The sequence below is a fragment of the Populus alba genome, chromosome 6, assembly GCF_005239225.2.
Source record: "Populus alba chromosome 6, ASM523922v2, whole genome shotgun sequence".
Taxonomy (NCBI): domain Eukaryota; kingdom Viridiplantae; phylum Streptophyta; class Magnoliopsida; order Malpighiales; family Salicaceae; genus Populus; species Populus alba.
Genome location: NC_133289.1, coordinates 5,108,931 through 5,132,002, shown reverse-complemented (window position 1 = coordinate 5,132,002; position 23,072 = coordinate 5,108,931). Strand labels below are relative to the sequence as shown.

Below are 23,072 nucleotides of genomic sequence, written 5' to 3'. Positions count from 1 at the left end.
CAAAATTAAAAAAAAAAAAAAAAAGGAAAAATAGGAAAGACAAGTGTGTATGATCGAGCCTGGAATCCGATGTTTAAAGGCAAGGTTAAATGATGATGCTTCCTTGGAGCCATCACCATTTTTATAGGATTCTAATTCTAAAGAGAATAATAAAGAATTTATCCGTTATGCTCTCCGATTACTTTATTCTGATGCTTCCAGGTGGCATGTCTTGATCAGGCAACAAATAACGTGGATCGGATTATAAAACAAGGAACTTGTAATAAAATAATCATTATTGATTTATCAAAGAAGGCGGTCCAATATTGAAGGAGATATGGGATCGTTATGGTATAGATTCCATCCGTGGGTCCACGTGTCTTGCTTGTTGGCTGCTGGGCTCTTGTCAGATTCTGGGTAAATGGTCCTCCTCTCTCGACGGGCCAATCTAGACACCCATGATTAGGTGCCTCACGCGGTCAGTTGACAATGACAAGGAAACCCTCTCAATTGCTTGTGGTTCGAGGGTGTTTTCGTCTCGCCGTAAATTTCTCCCTTCGTTTTATAATTCTTGATCCATACTTAAAAATTAATCATCGTTTAATCACTTGTATTATCATCAATAATTCAATAAACATCATTAATTTGCCACCAACACGCCATAACTACTCGTAATCGTTTTAATAGCCATTAAAATTTTTTTTCATAAGTTATTTTATCAGTTCTCACCATCTCCTAATACCATCATCAGCATGGCAACAAGTGTCATTCATTTGCTGCCGTCACATCATAATTACTCGTCCTAATTACCATAAAAATCATAAGTTACGTAATCAATTTTCACTGCTATTACAATGACATAAAAAAATATTCTTTTACAAAAACATGTATTTCATAATAATTCAAATAGTAATTAATTTTTCAAGGAAAATGTTGTGTGAAAAAGACTCGTGTTTAAAAAAACATTGTGTTCTTTCATATTTACAATTTTTAGGACTTTCACATGCTATACCAAAGGTTAGAGTTCAAAATACCTCCAATAACAAGAATAATAAAGTTAGTGACGGGACAAAAACTAAGAATCTATTTTCTCTGCAACCTATACCAGCCTTTAAATGAACATTTATATACAAAGTGTCAAAAAATAAGAAGACATAAAGTGAGAAATAAAAAGGAGAGTTTTTGGACTTTAGTATAGTAAAAAAAAATTAATTACACAACAGGGTACAAAAACTATCTAGAGAATTAACATAGTTTATGACATTTTTAGTATTATTAGATTTGTGTTGTTGAAATTTTTTTTTAATAATATAGATAGCGTTGTAATCAAAATTTTAATATACCTCTAAATTTTTTATTTTTTTCTTTATTTTTTCTTTCTCCTCTCTTTTCTTTGTAATTTACAAAAAGAGATGAGAGAGAAGAGAGTTAAAAAAATAGAAAGACTTTAGAAATATATCAAAAGTCTAGTAATAACACAAATAGTATCACTAAAAAAATCTCGACGATATAAATATAATGACAGCAAAAAATATCATAAATAGAGAATAGAATGAGCTATACAAATCATTTAAAGATGTTAAGGCTACTTTGTTTTTGGCCGCTTGGGTGGTTTACTCTGATTATTATTGATGATCTTTTATAATATTATTAGATTTATTTTATCAAGATTTTTTAATAAAACTATTAGTGTTATTATTGGAGATTTAATATAACTCTAATATATTGTTTCTACCGTGGTCGAAAGAAAAAAAAGTCGAAAAAAAGTGGGATAGATTCTGGCAAAAGATAACGCAGGAAAGCGTCTTAAAATACGCGGCTCTTGCTAGAGTTATCCGGAATAAATCTGCCACCTCGTGATGACTCACCAAAGCCTGGAAAATAGAGACCAAGCCCTTAAGCAGGACAAAAGGAGAAAAAAAAGAAGAAACTTTCCCATTAAAGGCAAATCAAATTCTTAAGACATTAATTCTCTCATCTGACTACTACATCACCAGAATTTCATTCCCCTCTCTTCGGACCATACATTGAACCTATTGTGGTGGAGTTGATGATGATAAGGTTTGTTCTGTTGTTTTCAAAAAACCTGTCCGTGTTCTTTTCAAGAAATTTCCCTGGTCTAGAGAAGCCCTCCGTATGGATAAACATCTCTTCCATTCTTTTGGCCTTTTCTTCCATAATATTATCTCTTTTCTTTGTAATATCTAGCCATTTTTTTCCTTGTTTAAAGGGAATCTCGACCGAGTCCATGTATTTTTTTTGAACTTGTTTGTTTTTATTTTAAAAATATTTAATTTTTTTATTGTTTTAAATTATTTTTTTATATTTCAGGTCGTTTTGAAATGTTCATATTAAAATAAATTTTAATAAAATAAAAAATATATTTATCTCCAATATATTTTTAAATTAAAAATATTTTGAAAAGTATATCGGTATATAAAATTATAAGTTAATACATCAATTTTGAGTATCTACTTATTAATTGATGTACTAACTAACAAGGACATTGTGCTGTACAGGACCACGAAAATATAGGACTTGAAGCACCAAACTTGTTTTTCTTTTTATTAAAGGAGTCGATTTATTAATCTTCAATTAAGATCTACTAAAAAAATATGGACGATCTATTTAAGATTCGACTAAATAAATTATCTTGAATGGAAGCCGCTAATTTATTTCTAGTTCTAGTCACATCTGATAAAAAGTGCGGATTACTTGTTTAAAATCCGATTAAAATGAAATCTATTTTTAAAATATAAAAGCTACCACGAAAAGGTTCTTGATATTAAAACCAGAATAAAAAATAAAAAAACGTAATGAAGAAGTGTATACGGTTGCTGCCTTCCCCAGATAATATTATGTTCGTGTGTTTAATATGGTAATTAAACTAATAATCATGCTGGCCTTCGAGAAGAGTAGGGCCAAGTCAGCAAACTCAATAATATATATTATTGTTGATGGGATGCTCATCGAATAACACACAATCTTGCTCAAGTGTTCACACTTTATAGATTTTTTTTCATATAATATGCTAATTTTATACTTCAATTCTTAGTTTTTGAATTCTATCTTGGCAAGTGATTTTTCAAACTAACAAATCAAATCCAATCCCCCGTCTGCTTATTTTTACGTTTCTTGTAATTTTTTTTGATTTTTTTTTATAATTAGTGATGTGTTTTTTTATGAGTGATGTGTGTTTAATATTATAATATAAGATGGTTTTTAATTAAAAATATATTAAAATAGTATATATATATTTTTTATATAAGCATATTAAAATCATTTAAGAACATCTAAAAATTAATTGATTGAATATTTTTTAAATAAAAAATAATTTAAAAAACATATTATAATGAAAAACAAACATTCACCCATATCAATTCTCACGGTAAAAACTCGTTTCTCAATCCTTAAAAGTTTCAATATACTCAATACATTTAATAAGAGTTTATAATATTATTTTTTTAAATGATAATTAAAAATATTCTTATTTTAATTTTCACACCAGCTAAATAACATCCTGCTTGCCATTAGTATCGTAATACACAAATACGACCATAATTCCCAGAATTTGAGCATAAATAATCCTAAAATAACCATTAAAACCCAAAAAATAGTAAAACAATTATTCTAACTACATGAGGTGTTTTTACCCTTTACCGATCGCCAACAAGTCGGATCTGACTGTCACTCACTATAAATAACTGCGCTATTCTCTCTCTCTCTTCCACTCTATCACGCATTCCTCATTTCTTTCTACAGTAACTTCTCTTTCTTTTCTGTCATTGGAGAAATTAATAAAGAAATCAATTAGGGTTTGGAGCCATGGTTTCGGTGATTTTGCCAGATCTGGGAACGGAGATTCTGATTCCGGTATGTGCCATTATTGGAATCGGATTCTCTCTCCTTCAGTGGCTGTTGGTTTCCAAGGTCAAGCTTGTACCGGGTCCTGCGGCGTCGAATAACAGTGGTGCTGCTGGGAAGAATGGGTACGGTGACTACCTGATTGAGGAAGAAGAAGGTCTTAATGAGCATAATGTTGTTCTTAAATGTGCTGAGATTCAAAATGCCATCTCTGAAGGTATAATATTATCAGTATTTTGGTTGTTTTCTTGAGTTGGTTCTTGAAGTTGTGATTTTTGGGATTGTTGAGTTTAGATCTCTCGTTGATTTGGTGTTTTGGTTTTGAAATGGAAGGAAATGAGCTGTTTTTGTTGTGGTATTGCATTTACTGTGTTTTTTGTGAAGGATTCTGTATGAGTTTCTGATATTGTTTCTGGTTATGGACTTTGAACTGACTGTGGAAAGTTTTTTTTTTAATTTGTGTTTTTATTTGATTTAGTTTATTTTTTCAGCTTAAAAAAAAAAAAATCCAGTTTGTATGTGAATATTTTTAAAAATATTCCTTTTACGCATGAGCTGGTGGCTAGTTCTGGAACTTGGTCTGAGGAGGTGTAGTTCCATTTATTTCCGGTGGTAACATGTATTTTTTGCTTAGACCGAAGGAATGCTATTTGAGATCTAGCCAAGCTTTTGTTGTTTTATTCTGTTGGAATTATGGTAATGGTTATTTAGTTAAAACACACGAAGACTATAGACGTCTGGTCATGACAAGAATGTTAAATGCGGTATTTTCTGGCATGTGGGTGCTAGTATTGATATGCTACCACCAACCTGTCAACCCTGATGCTTACTGGCTGGGAATGGTACCTTTTGCGGTTTTAAGTTGATGGTTTGATGAAATTTTGCTGGATCTACAGGCTTTGATGAAGTTATTGTAAACCTTCAATAGATCTAAGCATTTTAGGCATAATTCTTCACCTGGTATTGTTAATTAAGTTGATTAGTTTCTCTTGACATCTTTTAAGGTTATCTGTGGTGAATCTCTTTTTGTTAGTTATCATTTGCATTAATGATTGTGAGGACTTCACTTCATTTTTTCATGTGCCGAGAGATTGTTTGGAATTATAACTAGGATGTGAAAACCAGATGCCTGGGGCATCATAAAAATTTTGTGTCACCTCCATCTGTCTTTGACAGATGCTTTATAGGTCTGGAGTCCCCTTATTTAACTTCATACTTTATTGTTGAATGGTAAAATATGAAGTATAAATAAACTTGTTGGAGAGGCCAAATCCAGGATTCTATTTGATAGCTTGTTATATGTTCTCACAGTCCAATATTAGTGATTTGTTGCCTAAGCATGTAAATAACTGAAGACATAATTTGCATCAACTTGCTCTGCTTGTATTGGAGTGTTTCTGCAATGTAGTGGTGGTATTTTTACGTCATTTACACATCAATATGTTGTGGTGATAATGTTTTGTCAATATCATTTTTTATACTAATTATGGATGTGGATATTTTTACTTTGCAGGTGCAACTTCTTTCCTTTTCACTGAATATCAATATGTTGGAATTTTCATGGTTGCTTTTGCAATCTTGATTTTCGTTTTCCTTGGCTCTGTTGAGGGATTCAGCACTAAGAGTCAACCTTGCACCTATGACCCCTTGAAGATGTGCAAGCCTGCTCTTGCCACTGCTGGCTTCAGCACCGTATCCTTTGTGCTTGGTGCTGTCACTTCAGTGGTTTCTGGCTTTCTTGGGATGAAAATTGCAACCTATGCTAATGCCAGAACCACCCTGGAGGCAAGAAAAGGAGTTGGGAAGGCTTTTATCATTGCATTTAGATCTGGGGCAGTCATGGGTTTTCTCCTTGCTGCCAATGGACTCTTGGTGCTTTACATTACCATCAACGTCTTCAAGCTATACTATGGTGATGACTGGGAAGGGCTTTTTGAGTCTATAACTGGCTATGGACTTGGAGGATCTTCCATGGCACTTTTTGGAAGAGTTGGTGGAGGCATCTACACCAAAGCTGCTGATGTTGGTGCTGATCTTGTTGGCAAGGTTGAAAGGAACATTCCTGAGGATGACCCAAGAAATCCTGCTGTAAGTAATCCTGCTCTATAGAAATAACCTTTTTTCTTGAACATTGACATGGTTTCTGGTTTGGGTTGTGTCTGATTTCCTTCTGTGATTGCAGGTGATCGCTGACAATGTAGGTGATAATGTTGGTGATATAGCTGGCATGGGATCCGACCTTTTTGGCTCGTACGCTGAGTCCTCTTGTGCTGCCCTAGTTGTTGCTTCCATCTCTTCTTTTGGAATCAATCATGAATTTACTCCAATGCTCTATCCTCTAATTGTCAGTTCTGTGGGAATCATTATTTGTCTGATAACCACCTTATTTGCAACTGATTTCTTTGAGATCAAGGCTGTGAAGGAAATTGAGCCAGCACTAAAGAATCAACTCATCATCTCAACTATTCTGATGACTATTGGGGTTGCCATTGTTAGTTGGGTAGCTCTCCCATCTTCCTTTACCATCTTCAATTTTGGAACCCAGAAAGTTGTCAAGAATTGGTAAGATCTATTATTGATGTTCTTTTGAGAAAAACTTAGCGCCATTCTAGTTGGGTCATACTGTCTTAGCTTATAACATTGAATTCTACACGCAGGCAACTCTTCTTGTGTGTTGCTGTTGGTCTCTGGGCCGGTCTTATTATTGGATTTGTAACTGAGTACTATACTAGCAATGCATACAGGTAAGCTTTTGTCCTTCTTTTATTTCTAGTAACTGTTCCCTGAATAACAGTTAGTTTAACACTTAATTTACAAAAACCTGCAGCCCTGTTCAAGATGTTGCTGATTCCTGCCGAACTGGAGCTGCCACTAATGTTATTTTTGGGCTTGCATTGGGATACAAATCTGTCATCATTCCTATCTTTGCTATCGCAGTCAGCATTTTTGTTAGTTTCTCTTTTGCTGCTATGTATGGTATTGCTGTAGCTGCCCTTGGAATGTTGAGCACCATTGCCACTGGGTTGGCAATAGATGCATATGGTCCCATTAGTGACAATGCCGGAGGTATTGCTGAGATGGCAGGCATGAGCCACAGGATCCGAGAAAGAACTGATGCCCTTGATGCTGCTGGAAACACCACTGCTGCTATTGGGAAGGTCTGAAAAACTCTGCTTAAGCTTTAACCACTTCCTTTTTAATTGCAGTCGATGTAAGCAACTGTAGTTGCTTTTACATGTCATGTTAGAATGCAGGTTTGCATATTTTTGTTTTTCATGCATTGATGTGTTTAGTCAGTGGTTTTACTGATTTTTTGTAATGGGATCACATTGAAGTGGTGCACACAGCGCACACAACCAAGGAAATAGGCAACTTGCCCCAGCTGTAGTTTTGGTGTTCTCTGTGTTTTCTTCCTTTTAAAAATGAAACTTTAGATTTTTTATTTTATGATTAGACAAGTTGGGTGTTACCATCTCATTGCAATTTCCTAGGACCACTTATCATGGAATTGCCTTTCCCTTCTCCAAATGAAAAGGAGAAATGAGAGTGCTTTGTTCCATGTGCTTTTCATTTTGGACACATGATTTCGTTTTTAGTAGGGAACAAGGCTTCTGTAGGGGCCTTAATCTTTCTGGCAATTTATAATTTGTTGGGAGTTTGAGTCTTTTTTGCAGTGAAGTTGTATTTACATCATCAGTTGTAGAACACATCATTAATTCTGTTTTTGATTGAAAAGAAGCATCCGACAATGACCTGTTGAACTCACAGACCATAAGGTTTTATTCACACTTCTAATTGATCAATGTGCTGCCTTTTTCAGGGATTTGCCATTGGCTCTGCAGCTCTTGTCTCCCTGGCCCTCTTTGGTGCCTTTGTCAGCCGTGCATCTATCTCAACAGTCGATGTATTGACTCCAAAAGTTTTCATTGGTTTGATTGTGGGTGCAATGCTTCCGTACTGGTTCTCTGCCATGACAATGAAGAGCGTGGGAAGTGCAGCACTTAAGATGGTTGAGGAAGTTCGCAGGCAATTCAACACCATCCCTGGCTTGATGGAAGGCACTGCCAAGCCTGACTATGCCACCTGTGTTAAGATCTCCACTGATGCTTCTATCAAGGAGATGATCCCACCTGGTGCACTTGTCATGCTCACACCCCTCATTGTTGGGATCTTTTTCGGTGTTGAAACTCTATCTGGTGTCCTTGCTGGATCCCTTGTGTCTGGTGTCCAGGTAAATGCTAAGGCTTCTGGTCAGCAGAATGTTCTTAGTCAACATAAAGTTGAGATCATACTTGTTCAGGTTATAGATTTCCTGTTACCGTATGTCTGATCATTTGTTTCTGTTGTTCAGATTGCCATCTCTGCCTCCAACACTGGTGGTGCATGGGATAATGCCAAGAAATATATTGAGGTATAGATCGAGTGAGCTTTTATCACTTCTTTATTTGTAATTTGGTGTGCGTGCTGAAATAAAGGTTTTTTTAATGCGAATATGCCCCTGTATTTGTTCTTTTGGAAACAGGCTGGTGCTTCAGAGCATGCAAGATCTCTTGGCCCTAAAGGATCAGATCCACATAAGGCAGCTGTTATTGGTGACACCATTGGGGATCCATTGAAGGATACATCTGGACCATCACTTAACATCCTCATCAAACTGATGGCTGTTGAGTCACTCGTCTTTGCTCCATTCTTTGCCACGCACGGTGGCCTACTCTTCAAGATATTCTGAGAATTAGAACCAGACAAGCAGAAGAAATGGTTGGTCCCACCAGTCCCATCTCTCTTGTTTTGCCCTGCTATTCATCTTTACCTCAATATATGTAGTTTGTAGTTCGTGATGACTTTAAATTTCTCTCCTCGTGCTGAGTGGTGGAGAAAATCTTCCCTGTTAGGGGGTTGATTGATGATGACAACGATGACGACGATGATGATAATGAATCTAGTGAAGAGCTGGACCAAAGTTGTCATTTTGTTTTCTAGTAAGAACAGTTAATTTTGCACATTTAACGCAATTTTGATTGTATGTTCTCTCTTTTTGCGCTGTCTTTTCATTTTCATTTTTCTTTTCTGTGCTCCCCGCCAAATATTTTAATCAGCTGTTGTGTGAAATGCACAAAACATGCCCCAGCTGCCTAATTAAAATTAAAAAAAAAAAAACTTGTCCTCAGTGGATTTGCATGATGATTTTTTCTCCTTGGATTTCTTACACTTTGGTCCTTCAATTTTCTTTTTTCTAATTTGATTCTCAAAAACTGAATTAATTTAATGCGTGCATGTATTGATTTCTTACACTTTAGTTTTTATTGTCATGTTGTTTATAAGAAGAGAAACATGTTATTGTAAAATGAAAAAAAGGAGAATGGGAGAAAACAGTTTTTACTAAATGAATACATTTTCCACCAGTGCCTTTTTCTACACGTTTATTTTAATTTTTATATGAATAAATTTCGCAAAGTGCTCCGTGACAACGACTGAGTTTCTGTGTGTTACTGTTCAATAACCGATAAAAGTTTTCCCCAGCGGGCATCAAACTAGCTGGAAACAAAAAGAAAAACACACGCCGTCTCATGCCAGAGGGGAAGAAGCACCAAATGGGACGTTATTAATTCGAGACTGTATAACATATATCCATAGAATTAATACGGAGACAGTGGGATTATTAATCCAACAACGTAAAATATTAGCTTTCCATAATGGTTTAGCGTTTTACCAAAAAAATATATCACATTTTCAACTTTTTTATAAGCTCTACTCGTTTTGAAATCAACCCTCTTAAAGAAACTCTTGTTGGAAATTGTTGGAAATCTGTTTTAATTAACATAATTTAAACAAATTACAAGTACGAGTAAATGAGAAATTAATTTAAAAGAGTTCTTAGTTTTTCTACTTAAAAAATTATTGATTTTTCTAGATTTAATTCTTGATTTATAGTGTCAGCTAAGAAGAAGACCCTGATTTTAATTAACAATAATTAGTCGTTTGATTAACAGGATTTTCGGACCATTGTTGTTTGATTATCAAATTATGTGATAATTAATGAAGTCGGTGCTAGAATGAAGTAATTATTAAAAAAGAAAAAAAATTGAGACAGATGAGTTTATTGCATAATTTTAACGTCGAACAAACGGATGAGAAAATATTAGCGTTGGTTGAGTAAAAAGAATAAGGACCATTTGTAAACATGCCAAATAAATGGAGGGCATATTTCTATTTGTCCTCTCGTCATTTCCTCATATCTTTCACTTCAGCGTTGGGATTACTTCCTCTGCACTCAAATATTTTTCCAGATCGAGGCAAGTCTCTTGATCGAGGCAAGCTATTTATGGATAGAGATCACAGAATTATCAAAAACATGGCGCTGCTATAGTTCTTAATACTGCTGTCATTTCTGCATTCGCTTTCCTGCTTTGGATTATGCTGCTATATATGATTTTCTATGACCGTTCTGGTTTTTCGTTCCTGCAAAAGTGTTCTTCAACTGGTTGGAAGTCTTGCTTCTGCAGATGCCATGTTGTATGCTGGTATTGCTGTCAATTGTTAATGCATTAATTTTTGGTTTTGATTTCCTCCTGGTGGTGATCATTACTAGCTAGGTCAACATTGATATACTTGAGCATCATGGAAGTTTTGACTTTTTTTTTTTTTTTTTTTTTCAATTAGAATTCGTAATGAATATAATAGTAGGAGATGAATTTTTAAACAAGATCTTTTCTATAAAAAAACAAGATACTAAAAATTTATTCTTTTATTTTAAAATTATTTTTAAGATGACTGCAATGTTGGTTGCGACATATTGTGTAAATCATTAATTAAATTTTTTTTATTATTATAAAAAGCTTTTAATCAACATGAAAATTCTACTTTTTTTATCTTTAAGTTTTATAAAGTAGAATAAAACTACAAAAAAATATGATTGATTGTAATATTTTTATTTTTAAAGACTATATTAAGATTCTCAATAAATATTTCAATATAATTCTGTTAATAATTAAAAAATAATATCATTACTTCTTTTAATATTTTGAAAGAATAAAAAGAGCATGCGAAGAAAAAAGGGTAAAGAATGAATTTTTTTTTCTTTTTGGATGAGGAGGCGAGCTTGGTTTGCGTGCTGGGAATGCAAGTGTAGAGTCGCGAGTGCCTGAGTTTTCAACGGTAGCAAACTCCCCTAGTTTTAGTTTTATAAAATTACATGAATATTACATCCTATGTTGTTTTTCTTTATAATATTTTAGGGTCAATTATATTGTATTCCTTGTAGTTTATTGAAACTAATTAATTAGTCCTTGTATTATAGGACAAAAATGAGTAGTTAGTTCATTGACAAACATTGACCATTTTCAATTTTTTAGTGTTTTTTTTTTTGTTGTTTTAGAAAATATCATTTTTTTATCAACTCTTTCTACCTTATTTGGATCTCTGTTTCTTCTTTATTTGTTTATCTATAAAAAAAAACAAAAAAAAAGTATAGGAAATTAAAAATATGATTAAACTATAAATGAATTTAAGAAAATATAAAAAATAATATATAATTTCTGAAAAAATGTGTACTTTTCTTATCAGTCCATAGATTGCGGATGTGCCCACTCTTTTCGATCTTCTCTAAAGTATTTTATACATAAATAAGACTTTCTCTTTATCAATATCATAACCCTTTTTTCTTAATTATCAATATTCAGAGCTTGTTTAAAAGTAAATATTGTATTTTATTTTTTTTAATAAAATATATTAAAATAATATATATTTTTTATTTTTTAAAAAATTATTTTTAACACAAATGATCAAAATAATAATAAAAAAATTAAAAAATATTATTTTTTTTTAAAAAAAATCAAATTTAAAACAAATAATATTCTAACCACGTACTGACAAACACAATTGACGAAGACAAGTCTCATTATTGTTATTGTTATGTCAGCTTGCCGAGGAACACTTTACAATACACAAGTTGAGCTAGACGAGGTTTCTTTAGTTCCTTGAGGTCTTTTTTTATTGAGGACAAACTACAAATACATCCTCCATTTATTTTTTTTGGGTTTCGATTATGTTGTTCTCCTCTTAATTGCACCAATTTTACCCTTAACCTACCCAAAGCAATGCCATTTCTTCCCTCTTCCCTCTTCCCTTGTATCACATATGAAACTCATGCATGTTAACTTTTCTTGTAGTGTCAACTTCATTACTTCATAACCTTGAAAGGATTACTCTTGTGATTAAAAAAGTTAACTCATTTTCTTCTCTCTTTTTTTGACGATTCAGGTTTGAATATTAAGATCAACATCTAAAATTTTTTATTAAATTTATCTTAATATATTAGATTGATATGAAAAATATATATCTAAAATTTCAAAGAGAACAACATTTTTTTTTATATAACTCACAAGCTAATCTAAAACACCTCTTATAATCAAATAAAATAAACCTTTATATCACAATTAAATTTATTTGTATAAAACTTATTTATTTCTGTTTTATAATCATAAGTTTTATGAGTTTTAATTTTAGATCATCGTGACAAATATGAATTTTAAGATGAGTATGGTGTGATGAAGAAGTTGGTTTTAAGAATATATATATTGGGGGGGGGGTGTTATGGGATAAGAAACGATGAGCACTATGCGGACTGGTTGAGGGTAGCATTGGCTCAATTAGAAGAAGAAGAATCAAATCAAAACCCGTCAGATAAATGAAGGGCACATTTGTAGTTTGTCGCTTGACGAAAAGGAAGTTCAGCTGTAGAAAACGGAATTCTTTTCCATGCTGTTTCAGAGCCATTTCTTCGTGGCTTCCTCTCTGTAGCCAAACATTTTCCCAGCTCGAGGTAAGTCCTTGAGATATGTTGGATCATTAAGCTATATTGCTACCCGGGTCATCTTTTCTGATTACAAAATACATGCTTTTGGGTTGTTTTTCTTAGGCTGATCAAGACCTTGTATTTGGGAAACATGGCAGCAGTGGAGATGACAGATGACGTTAACATTAATGCAGCTATAGCTAGTGTCCAGGATGGACGGCATCACCATAATATCGAGCTCGTAGTAGTCCCTCAACAACTACCTCCTACTGGTGATGGAGGTAATTTATTAAGCTGGATGTTTAATTATAGTTCTTGTTAGCTTTATATTTTGGGAGTCTGCATTTTGCAATGGCCCAGTAGAGAGAAAAAAAAGTTTCTCCTGTTACGTTTTCAATGATTGAAAACATTGGTGGGAATTTCATGTGATTTTAACAAAAGAAGGGAAACAACAAGAATTGTAATCATAGTGACCTAAAAGGGTATGATGCAGTGAAAATTTCATTTCTCCATTTCTACTATTCGATTTCCTGCATCTGACTGTATGAAATCTAGAAGTTCTATTCAATAATTGAAGTTGATGATGTTTAATGTAAACCATTAGTCTTCTATAAAATCAATACTTTTTTAATTATTTCTTCCTGACAGTGGAAAGAAAAAGGCATTTGCAATTGTATCAAGCCGCTCTGAGTGGTGATTGGGACACAGCTGAAGGCATTTATGATTCATTTCCAGGAGAAGTTAATGCTAGAATAACTAAGCGAGGGGAGACTGCTCTCCATATTGCAGCAGCAGCGGAGCACACTCATTTTGTGAAACAGCTTGTTGGAAAGATGACCATGGAGGCTTTAACTTATAAAAACGAGGCGGGCAATACAGCATTTTGCTTTGCTGCTATATCTGGAGTTGAGGCACTTGCCAAAGTCATGATGGACAAAAAAAGCGGTTTGGCGATGACTCGAGGCAGAGGAAACCTGTTACCAATTTACATGGCAACTCTATTGGGGCATAGAGGGATGGTATCATATCTTTATGATGAAACAAACGAGCAGTTAACCGATGATGATCGCATAAAGTTACTTGTTGCTTTGATCAACAGTGACATATATGGTGAGCAATCTTTTCTATGTTTGATAATTTGCTATCATTTAGATGGTAAATTTATTTTCGTAAATGAAATCAATCTGTTTTAGTTTGTGATTGCTACTACCCAGACGAGAAATTCAACATTCAACCCTCAGACAACTTATTCGTAAGCCTTTGAAAATCCAACTTGTTTTCATATTTTTGAATCTTTTTGTTCCCAGATGTAGCATGGAAAATGCTAAAAGAACATCGCGGGTTGGCCTATGCTCGTGATGAACATCAGCTGACGGCATTGCATGCATTTGCCCAAAAGTCTTGTATGCCTTCAAACGTTGTCGATCAAAGTCCTCCAGGATTTTGGAACAAATGCCTCAACCCCTGTTAGTTCTCTGATGCTCCAAATCTATGTTTCCTTGGAAAGAAAACCAGTCCAAAAATTTCAGCTAGTTATAGAATGCAAAAGATTAACTTTATATCTTTATCATATTCATGAGCACTTTATACATCTTTTCATGGATGCATATATTCAAGCTTGCAAACTTGCTAACTACATTTATGTTTTACATCTTTGATTTAGAACATTAACCCCATTTCCCACAATTCAATTTTGTTATATTTAATCCTCAGTTTCAGGTTTCAAATTGGCTCGGATGAAGAAACTGATGCACAAAGAAGCACTTGACATAATCCAGTACCTTTGGGAACAAGTTGTATTGTTGGATGATGCAACAATTTCTCGTCAGATTGGAGAACCCTGGCCATTGATATTCACTGCTGCAGAAAGAGGGAATCTTGACTTTCTAACAATACTCATTCGCTTGTATCCTGAGTTGATCTTCAAAGTTGAGCACAACACGTATAGCATATTTCATATTTCTATCTTGAATCGTCACGAGGACATCTTCAAGATTATATACCAGATTGGTTCTATCAAGAATTTGATAACAACATACAAAGATAGAGATGGAAATAATATGTTGCATTTGGCTGCAAAAGTACTGGAATCACCAAGTCGACTTAATGTTATACCAGGAGCAGCTTTACAACTGCAACGCGAATTGCTGTGGTTTGAGGTGACCATTCTCACTCTTTCCATCAACAAAACACATTTGATTGTAGGTCATATGCGTTAAGCCAACCTAATTCTTCCATCAAATGTGGATAAGATGTTCATACGCACACGCGATTAACTAATGCTATACTCTCCTTCTATATATGAATCTCACAGTCTCTCAACATGATCATGATTTCTAGGAAGTGAAAAAAGTCGTTCAACCACGGCACATTGAAGAAAAAAATATTCACGGGAAAACTCCAGGAGCTTTATTTATAGAACAGCACAAGGACTTGATGAAAGAAGGGGAGCAATGGATGAGAGACACTGCCGATTCATGCATGCTTGTAGCAACACTTATTGCTACTGTGGTTTTTGCAGCAGCTTTTACCGTACCCGGAGGTAATTTGCAAGATAAAGGGACTCCTGTTTTCCTTCATGAAATTGCATTCAAATTCTTTGCCATATCAGATGCAATATCTCTAGTAAGCTCTGCCTCATCCTTGTTAACCTTCTTGTCAATTCGCACTTCTCGGTACGCAGAACAAAATTTTCTTTGGTCATTGCCTAACAGGTTGATTATCGGACTCACAACACTTTTCATATCAATTGGGGCAATGATGGTAGCCTTTATGGCAACATTTTTCCTTGTTTTCGGCAATAAATTACTTCCATATTCTATCCCCATTGCTGTCGTTGCTTCTTTGCCAGTCATGTTCTTCATTTGGCAGCATTTCCGCTTATTCGTTGACATGATTCATTCAACTTATACGTCTCGGTCACTTTTCAAGCCAAATAAATCTCCTCTCTTTTCCAAGAAACTCAAGACAAAGGTTGCTTAGCATCTGTAAGAAAATGCTGGTGTTATAGAAGTCATCCTGTAGCCTGGTGCAAAGACTGGAAGGCATGTAAGCCAGGCTTGATTCGAATGAATCGCTATAAATGTACTTGATTTGAAGCTACTTGTACTTGGTGCTTTGCCAAACATAGAAAGGCATTGCCTTTTCCATTGTTTAACCTGTAATATCCTTTATGCTATCAATGAATCTGCCCTGAAAAAGTAGAACTTCTGCTGCTAGTGCAGGTATTCGGTCTTTCCTTTTTTTTTTTTACTGTTTTCTTCTTTCATTTTTCAATTGATCATGATTAAGCCTAAAGCTCCGCGTGTTAAGTAATTTCATTTTCTTGGTGATAAATTACAATAATTTTCTTTAAACCTGAATCGAAATCTACATGAAACAAGGACTAAATCACGGAATAGGAAAGTAAATCCAAGTTAACCTAAATTGAAAATAAAAATAAAAATAAAAATCAAAGTATCATTGTTTTGACTAAAAACAATTCAAAAAAAATCAATGGATTTTTAACTCGTATTTTGTCATGGGTAGGCCAGGTCACAAAGTTAACCCAAGTTTTTGATTGTATTAGGTTGGATCAATTCTTCGTTTTCCCTTTCTTTTAACTCGAATTGGTCAAAGCATTGAGTTAGTCGTATCCCATCTATTATCTTAAAACAAATTGTTGAGTCTAGTTCAAAGCATGTTAAACACAAGACAAAATAATTGTTTGTTTAGTCATGTCCTATCCACTCTAGTCCAATTAATAATGTCCAACATACCAAAACCTACCTAATAAAACCTGGCTTATAAAATACGCTTGCGAAATTTCAACTAGATTCAATGATTGAATTAAAAATTATATATGTTTTTTTAGCAAGCTCATTTGAGCTACTCTGTTCCAGTTAACATTTCCTCGAATTATAACACGGGGTAAATGAAAACTTTACCATTTTCTGCCTTATTCAACAGATACTACTACAAATAAACTACACTAAGTTGCATGCCTTGGGTTTGTCTTGGGTATATCCATTACTCGTTCTTACGATTTGAAGGAAGATATATGAGAAAGAACTTGCTGAATGTTGAAAGCAAAATTGTGAAGAAATGATTTTCTTCATTACATTGCTATAAAGAACACATCTTTTCAAACATTATTTATACTACTGAGATGAGATAAGATTGACCATCTAAATCTTCCCTTTGAAATGTAGAAACAATGCAAAGTTGAGATTTATTTATACCAAAGGCTTCCAAACTCTGATTCTGAATGGTTTAAGAAGATTGTCCGCAACAAAGTAGTAGCAAGTGTTGATGCTCTTCTCAATGAAATAAAACCATGCTCGCCGCCAGTCTGGGTTTATGTACAAAACTGCAGCTATTCCTAATAGCACCATGATGTACGTCACAACAAAGCTCACACAGAAAACTTGTGCATCAATGATGCCGCCACTCTCTTCTTTCTCATCAGTAGAAGGCCCAGGTGGTGGTGGTGGTACTTCTTTGGTACAACTGTTAAGCAGTGGTGGTCCACAAAGTAAGGGATTTCCCTCGTAGCTGCTCTTATTGAATGTTGAGAATTGTGCAACCATCTCAGGAGCCTTACCAGATAGGTTATTGTGGGCTACACTAAAATAGGCAAGAAAATGCAATTGTACAAGTTGAGGAGGGATTTCCCCATTCAAGCTGTTATTGGAAAGGTCTATGCTCTCAACTTCACTCAAATTTGAAAGAGTTTGTGGGATTGGGCCTATTAAATGATTGTTGGACAGGTTCAATACATGAATGTGGTTGAGATTCCCAATTTCAGGAGGAATCGCACCTGACAAACTGTTGCAGGAGAGATCGATTCCGGTCATGAAGTACAAAATACTTGGCGGATAATTATATGACAGACTCTTTGTTGCAATAACCAATGGTTCTCGAAGATTTAAGTCATAAGGACGTCCTCCGAGGAAGATGACCCGAATAATGCTTTTAAATCTTAGGCAAGGTAGAATATGACCAGAAAAATTATTATGAGAAAGATCAATGAAGCTTAATTTGTTCAACTTGCACAATTGCGTGGGTATACTGCCATCAAGATTATTATAACCCAAGAGAAGAAAGCTCAGTTGGGAAAACTCACCAATCCATTTTGGAATGCTACCAGTCAAATGATTATGGCTAAGATCCAACGTTACTAGCTCAAAGGATTTCTGAAATGCATGTGTTAGGGATCCTTGTAGCATATTTCGTGACAGATAAACATGCTGGAGGTCTGGAGAGTTAAAGAAAGATGGTAAGGTTCCAGAGATGTTGTTATTTGAGAGGTGCAAAACTTGAAGATACAACAGAAAGTCAAAGGAAGAGGGAACGTGACCACTGAAGTGGTTATCAGACATGGATAAAAACGTTAAACTTGGAAAATATGATCCTATTTCTCTAGGAATGTGGCCTTCGAAGTTATTGTTAGAAATATCTAATTCACGCAAATTCTGATGAGGATGAATTGACAATTGAAAAGTCCCTGAAAAAGAATTGTTGACCAAATAGAGATAATTTAGGTTTGTGTTGTTCTCTAACAACCAAATAGGAAACCCTCCCCTTAATTTCAGGTTAGAAAAATCAATTTCTTGGAGGCTGTATTGATGGAGGAGGAATTTGGGAAAGGAAAATGATCCACCATATCCATTGCCAGATAAAAGAAGAGACTCTAATTGGAACTTTGGGGCCAAATTATACTCCTCCAATTCTTCAACATATATTTCGTTATTCATACCAACGAAATACTTGAGTTGTGAATGGTTGAGAAATGAGCTCAATGAGACGGGGATCTGAAAGTGGTTGTCTGAAAGAAATAACTCTCGGATGGATGTGAGACTTGTAAGAGGAGAGAAGGAAATGTCTCCAATAAAGTTATTGTAAGACAAATCTAATTGTTGAAGGGATGTCAAATTTGCCAAACACCAGGGCAAAGCACCATTGAAATCATTCCCGCTGATATCTAGATTTTGGAGATGCTTTAACTGACATAGGCCTGAGAATTTATTGATTCATAAAAATTTTAGTAAGAGAAAAAGCAGAATGCCTAAGGAGGGGGAAAGGTGGTCAGACTTACCTTGGGCTTTAGGGATGGAGCCATTGAGTCGACAGCCATCCAATCTTAAACTCTTTAGAGTAGTAATCTTCCCGATTGTTTGCAGAAAGCTATTATCAACAGTGGAGGAACTCAAATCCAACTCTTCTAAATTCTTGAGAGAAGCCAAGCCTATAATAATCAAACCCACAAGAAATTATTCTCGGTATTCAAGAGCCGGATAATGATAAGGAAACAAGATGATGAAACCAACAAGAAGCTCCATTATAATGATAAGGAAACAAGATGATGAAACCAACAAGAAGCAGAACGCCTAACGAGGGGAAAGGTGGTCAGACTTACCTTGGGCTTTAGGGATGAAGCCATTGAGTCGACAGCCATGCAAGCTTAAACTCTTTAGAGTAGTAATCTTCCCGATTGTTTGCAGAAAGCTATTATCGATAGTGGAGAAACTCAAATCCAACTCTTCTAAATTCTTGAGAGAAGCCAAGTCTACAATAATCAAACCCACAAGAAATTATGCTCGGTATTCAAGAGCCGGATAATGATAAGGAAACAAGATGATGAAACTAACAAGAAGCTCCATTATAATGTCCTTGCTACAATCAATTAAATTCCTATAACTAGGAAAATATGATTTAAAGCACGTTTACAAAGAAAAAAAGAACAATTAACAGATATTCAGGATCGCTTTTAGGCATCAATACCACAAATTACCTTTATCTAATGTTGTTCCGAAACTTCCTTCAAGATTATTCTCAGCCAAAGAAAGGGTCCTGAGGTTTGGGAATTTCGTCAACGATTGCAGCAATGTAAATGGAAGAGCTCTTCCATTTGAGGTGCTATTAGATAATGAAATGCGGCTTACATTTCCAAAACCTCTAGTATCTACAGGGGACAACAGAAGTAAAACAAGTTTTAAAACCTTTTGAGCTTTTATTCCAAAGCAAAATCATCCTCGAAAATACAATTCAATTAATGAGATTTTAGGTTGATCAAGAGTTAAAGCTACCATCAATTAGTATGGAAAGCAATCAATACCTTTGGATAACACAAATTTGTCAATCTCGTTTCCATCTAGATACACTTCCTCTAAGTTGATCAAAGCATCCAGCTCTAGGTTGTCGAAAAACAGAAATTTAATATTACGTCACAGCAAAAATCACAGATTGGTTTTTAGGAATCGAAAAAGGTGAGGTTACCAGTCACATTGAATGATCCTTTCAGTTGGTTGTACCCTATATTCAGGTATTTGAGAGATGAAAGACCCTTGAGGGATGATAAGCTACTGTCATTGAAGCGAGTACCATTCAAAACAAGGTGTTCCAGATTTCTTAACCTCAGTAATTCATCACCAGTACCTATAAAAATACCATAAACTTTCATGTAACCTGAAAGGATAATGGAGTACTTATGTGTGAAAACAAATGCTCAATCAACTCACAACTCTTTCATACCATGAATGGATTTAAAGCTTTCAATTTCATTGCCACCAAAATCCAACCACCGCAAGCTTGTTAGATTATTCAGTTCTGGCCAAATATAATTGTACCAAGTACAGCAATTAAAAAAAGAGCAGTAATTAACATGGTTTTATTTGAGAAAGAAAAGGAGAGAAGCGATCAAGCTTAATTACCATCAACACTAATTGCTCCTTTGAGTTGGATACTAGATAGAGTCAGGGTTCTCAAAGAGGAAAGCCCACCAAGGGATGAAAGGATGCTGTTGTTGAATTTGTTTACGCCTAAATAGAGATCCACCAAGCTGTCAAGTCCGGATAGTCTTTCAAAACCTGCATGGGCATTTCAATCAGTAGCTTGAAAAATATAGAATCTATTATTTTTTTTTTTTCCTGTTGAAATTGCAGTAGCACGCAAACAAGAGATAAACCTTCATTCTCAACACAGCCAACAATAAAATTTCCCCTTAAATCAAGAGTTTGCAGTTCTTGGAAGGGACGAAACAAAGAGACATTTAGGTACAAATCTCCCAATCCCTCTTCCCTCGTGCTTGCAAGATGAAGTATGACAACTCGTCCTGTAGTGAAATTGCAGTAAACGCCTTCCCAAGAACAACAGTCGGCTACTTTTCCCCAAGGTTGAAGGAATGTGGCGCTTGAGTAATTAAAGGAGCTTTTAATCCTTAAGAGAGCACTTCTCTCTTCGTCTAAACAACCGTGACATGACCACCAGCTTTCTGACAAAACCATAGCATAAATCATCAGTGTCCCTGCTAAAGAAGAGAACCTGTTTAAACCCATTTGGACTCCTCGATTAAATTATGTATCGAAAAACAACGGTCAGAGGCTCTTTATAAATAAGATCGTTGGATTGCAATTTGCAATATCACAATCAAATGTCATAATTTTCCATAGACAAAGTCCTCTCTTTCGGCTTATTTTCCAAATTCACATTCTTCGTGGAAAGTGCTAGGCTGTTAGCGTTTCCTCCGTAAAATGGTATTGGCTTTTTGTGTATTCTGTTTAGTGTCTACATTTCAAAATCATGATTGATCAATAAATTAGTCTTAATAAACGGAGTAAATAAATGTTCAAAACACTTTGCTCTTACAGGAAAGCTCTGCTTTTTTTTTTTTTTTCTAACGTTTCTACCAAGCAAAGTTGCAACAGAACGAATCATTTCTTTTCATTATGCTTTGTAGATTAGTTCCTTTACTAGTCATATAGTCCCCACCTTCCTTAGAATTGAGGATTTGTTAAAACTGCTTACTTTCTGATGTTTGAAAGAGAAACGAGTTCCAGGACCCAAAGGCATGGACAAGACAACAATGGTTGAATTTTGTTGTGTGCTTTGATGAACCTTGTGGGGCCCAGTAGCAACTAGCAGCTATATTTGCAAGAAAAATAGAGTTTTGTACCTTTCCAATGGTGCAATTCTCTTGTGCAATTTGGAGATTTCTGTTGCAGATGTGTGGAATTTGCAGACATATGGGTGATTGACAAGCTGAAATTCATGGGACAATGTTAAATGTCCAGAATATTTTGCTTCCGAGACTTATTTGCCAGTTGTTATTTTGAAATTTATGCTAGCTTATATTTCTTTCAATTTTTTATTTGAATCAAAACAGAATAGATTCCATCTGTTTTTTGAATTCAAATTAAACATAATGCTACCTATATTTACCACTAGAAGAATGTGTGCAATTCTCATCATTTTCCTGATTTTAAAACCTATAGCTATTGTACAATTATCTCTGCCACTCGACTGTATATGGAGCTAGGAATGAAAGAAACAGCAGAGTTCATGATGAGACTAGCTCCAGAAGCTCAGGTCAAATCGTGGGAGATTCAAATGGTTAAATACACACTTCAAGATTTCAGATTTCCACTCTTATGAAGAAAGCTTGTTCTAAGTACTCTAAACATGATCTAGTCAGCAGGAACTAATCAGTTATTTGTTTATTTATTTATAGTTTTTGTGAATTTTCTTAGTAGGTTATTTTTCATAGATGTGAAACCTAGTTTGATCTGATATATATATTCACTTTGAAGTCCCATTATATTAGTGTTAGATTTGTTATTGGACGGTATGAAACATTAGTTTAGTCAAACTTGAACCCATTCATAATAAAATTTTAAAAAGCATTCACCGTGGCTATCAAGAGCATGTTTGTTTTTGCATTTAAAAAAAATAACAGAGAGACCAATTTGCCGAGAAGCTATAATAATACAACCCACGGGTTGATTGATCAAACCCTGACACCAATATCTGGGGACTGCTGAAGAACACCTTGAAAAATCTTGCATTTTACTCCTACTTTTTACAAGAGACAGATGAACTGGTCATCGCGCGCGACGTGTTCCCTACGGGCGAGAATAATGCAGTGGCTGTCAGTCTTGTTAGGGGTTGACGAAGAAGAAGGTTGCTGCATTCATTCATCGCTTGACCTGATGATGGCTCGATGGGCCACCTGCTAAGACAAAAGAAAAGAAAGCTGTTAACAGTGGTCAAAATTGCCAGCCACGATGTGCCCGCAAGCTTTTTTCCTCCTATATATGGAAAACACATTTTACTATCTTGGCGTTTATAAACGGATGATTGCGTGTTCTTCGTCATGTGTATCAAGAACCATCTAAAAAGTCTGCTGAAAAAAAGATGGTTTAGATTTCCTCAGCTGACTTCGAGTCAAGGCGTAGAGCTTCAATCATAGATAAGAAAAGGATGCTCCAGGATTGACTTTGCACAGGGGGTTTGGGCCCTCCATAAGGAAGCACCGGATCTGTTTGTCAATTATTCCAGTGGAGCAATTCTCTCTTCCTCCAAACACAAATGACACCACCACCCTAGTAATAAAACCATGAAGATCAGCTTTATCACTACTATAGAGAACCTGCTTAACCCATTTGAAATACTTGATGAA

General features: G+C 34.9%; 3 protein-coding genes across 7 annotated transcripts; 2 read left to right on the top strand and 1 right to left on the bottom strand.

Moving 5' to 3' along the window:
• The first annotated feature begins 3,698 nt into the window (after positions 1-3,698).
• LOC118032617 (pyrophosphate-energized vacuolar membrane proton pump) lies at positions 3,699-8,866 on the top strand. The gene is made up of 8 exons (XM_035037380.2): positions 3,699-4,060; positions 5,357-5,931; positions 6,026-6,405; positions 6,501-6,587; positions 6,671-7,001; positions 7,664-8,074; positions 8,195-8,254; positions 8,366-8,866. The coding sequence occupies exons 1-8, from the start codon at positions 3,805-3,807 to the stop codon at positions 8,570-8,572; spliced, it is 2,307 nt and encodes a 768-aa protein (XP_034893271.1). The 5' UTR covers positions 3,699-3,804; the 3' UTR covers positions 8,573-8,866.
• Positions 8,867-12,593: 3,727 nt separating this feature from the next.
• On the top strand, positions 12,594-15,871 carry LOC140954271 (uncharacterized). 5 transcript variants are annotated; one of them, XM_073410220.1, is made up of 6 exons: positions 12,594-12,664; positions 12,796-12,918; positions 13,286-13,747; positions 13,945-14,103; positions 14,351-14,796; positions 14,978-15,871. In XM_073410220.1, exons 2-6 carry the CDS (start codon positions 12,804-12,806, stop codon positions 15,617-15,619), a joined length of 1,824 nt encoding a protein of 607 aa, XP_073266321.1. In that variant the 5' UTR covers positions 12,594-12,664; positions 12,796-12,803; the 3' UTR covers positions 15,620-15,871. The 5 variants fall into 5 exon arrangements, with proteins under 5 accessions (XP_073266321.1, XP_073266320.1, XP_073266318.1 ...); XM_073410219.1 differs by having other exon boundaries at positions 12,598-12,664; positions 12,761-12,918; positions 14,357-14,796; XM_073410217.1 differs by having other exon boundaries at positions 12,598-12,664; positions 12,761-12,918.
• A 736-nt stretch (positions 15,872-16,607) lies between these two features.
• LOC140955669 (cuscuta receptor 1-like) lies at positions 16,608-20,952 on the bottom strand. The gene is made up of 9 exons (XM_073409656.1): positions 20,583-20,952; positions 20,329-20,484; positions 20,150-20,260; positions 19,895-20,053; positions 19,734-19,808; positions 19,410-19,580; positions 19,011-19,184; positions 18,714-18,863; positions 16,608-18,632 (listed from the first exon to the last, which is right to left on the bottom strand). The coding sequence occupies exons 1-9, from the start codon at positions 20,950-20,952 to the stop codon at positions 16,852-16,854; spliced, it is 3,147 nt and encodes a 1,048-aa protein (XP_073265757.1). The 3' UTR covers positions 16,608-16,851.
• Positions 20,953-23,072: the final 2,120 nt, after the last annotated feature.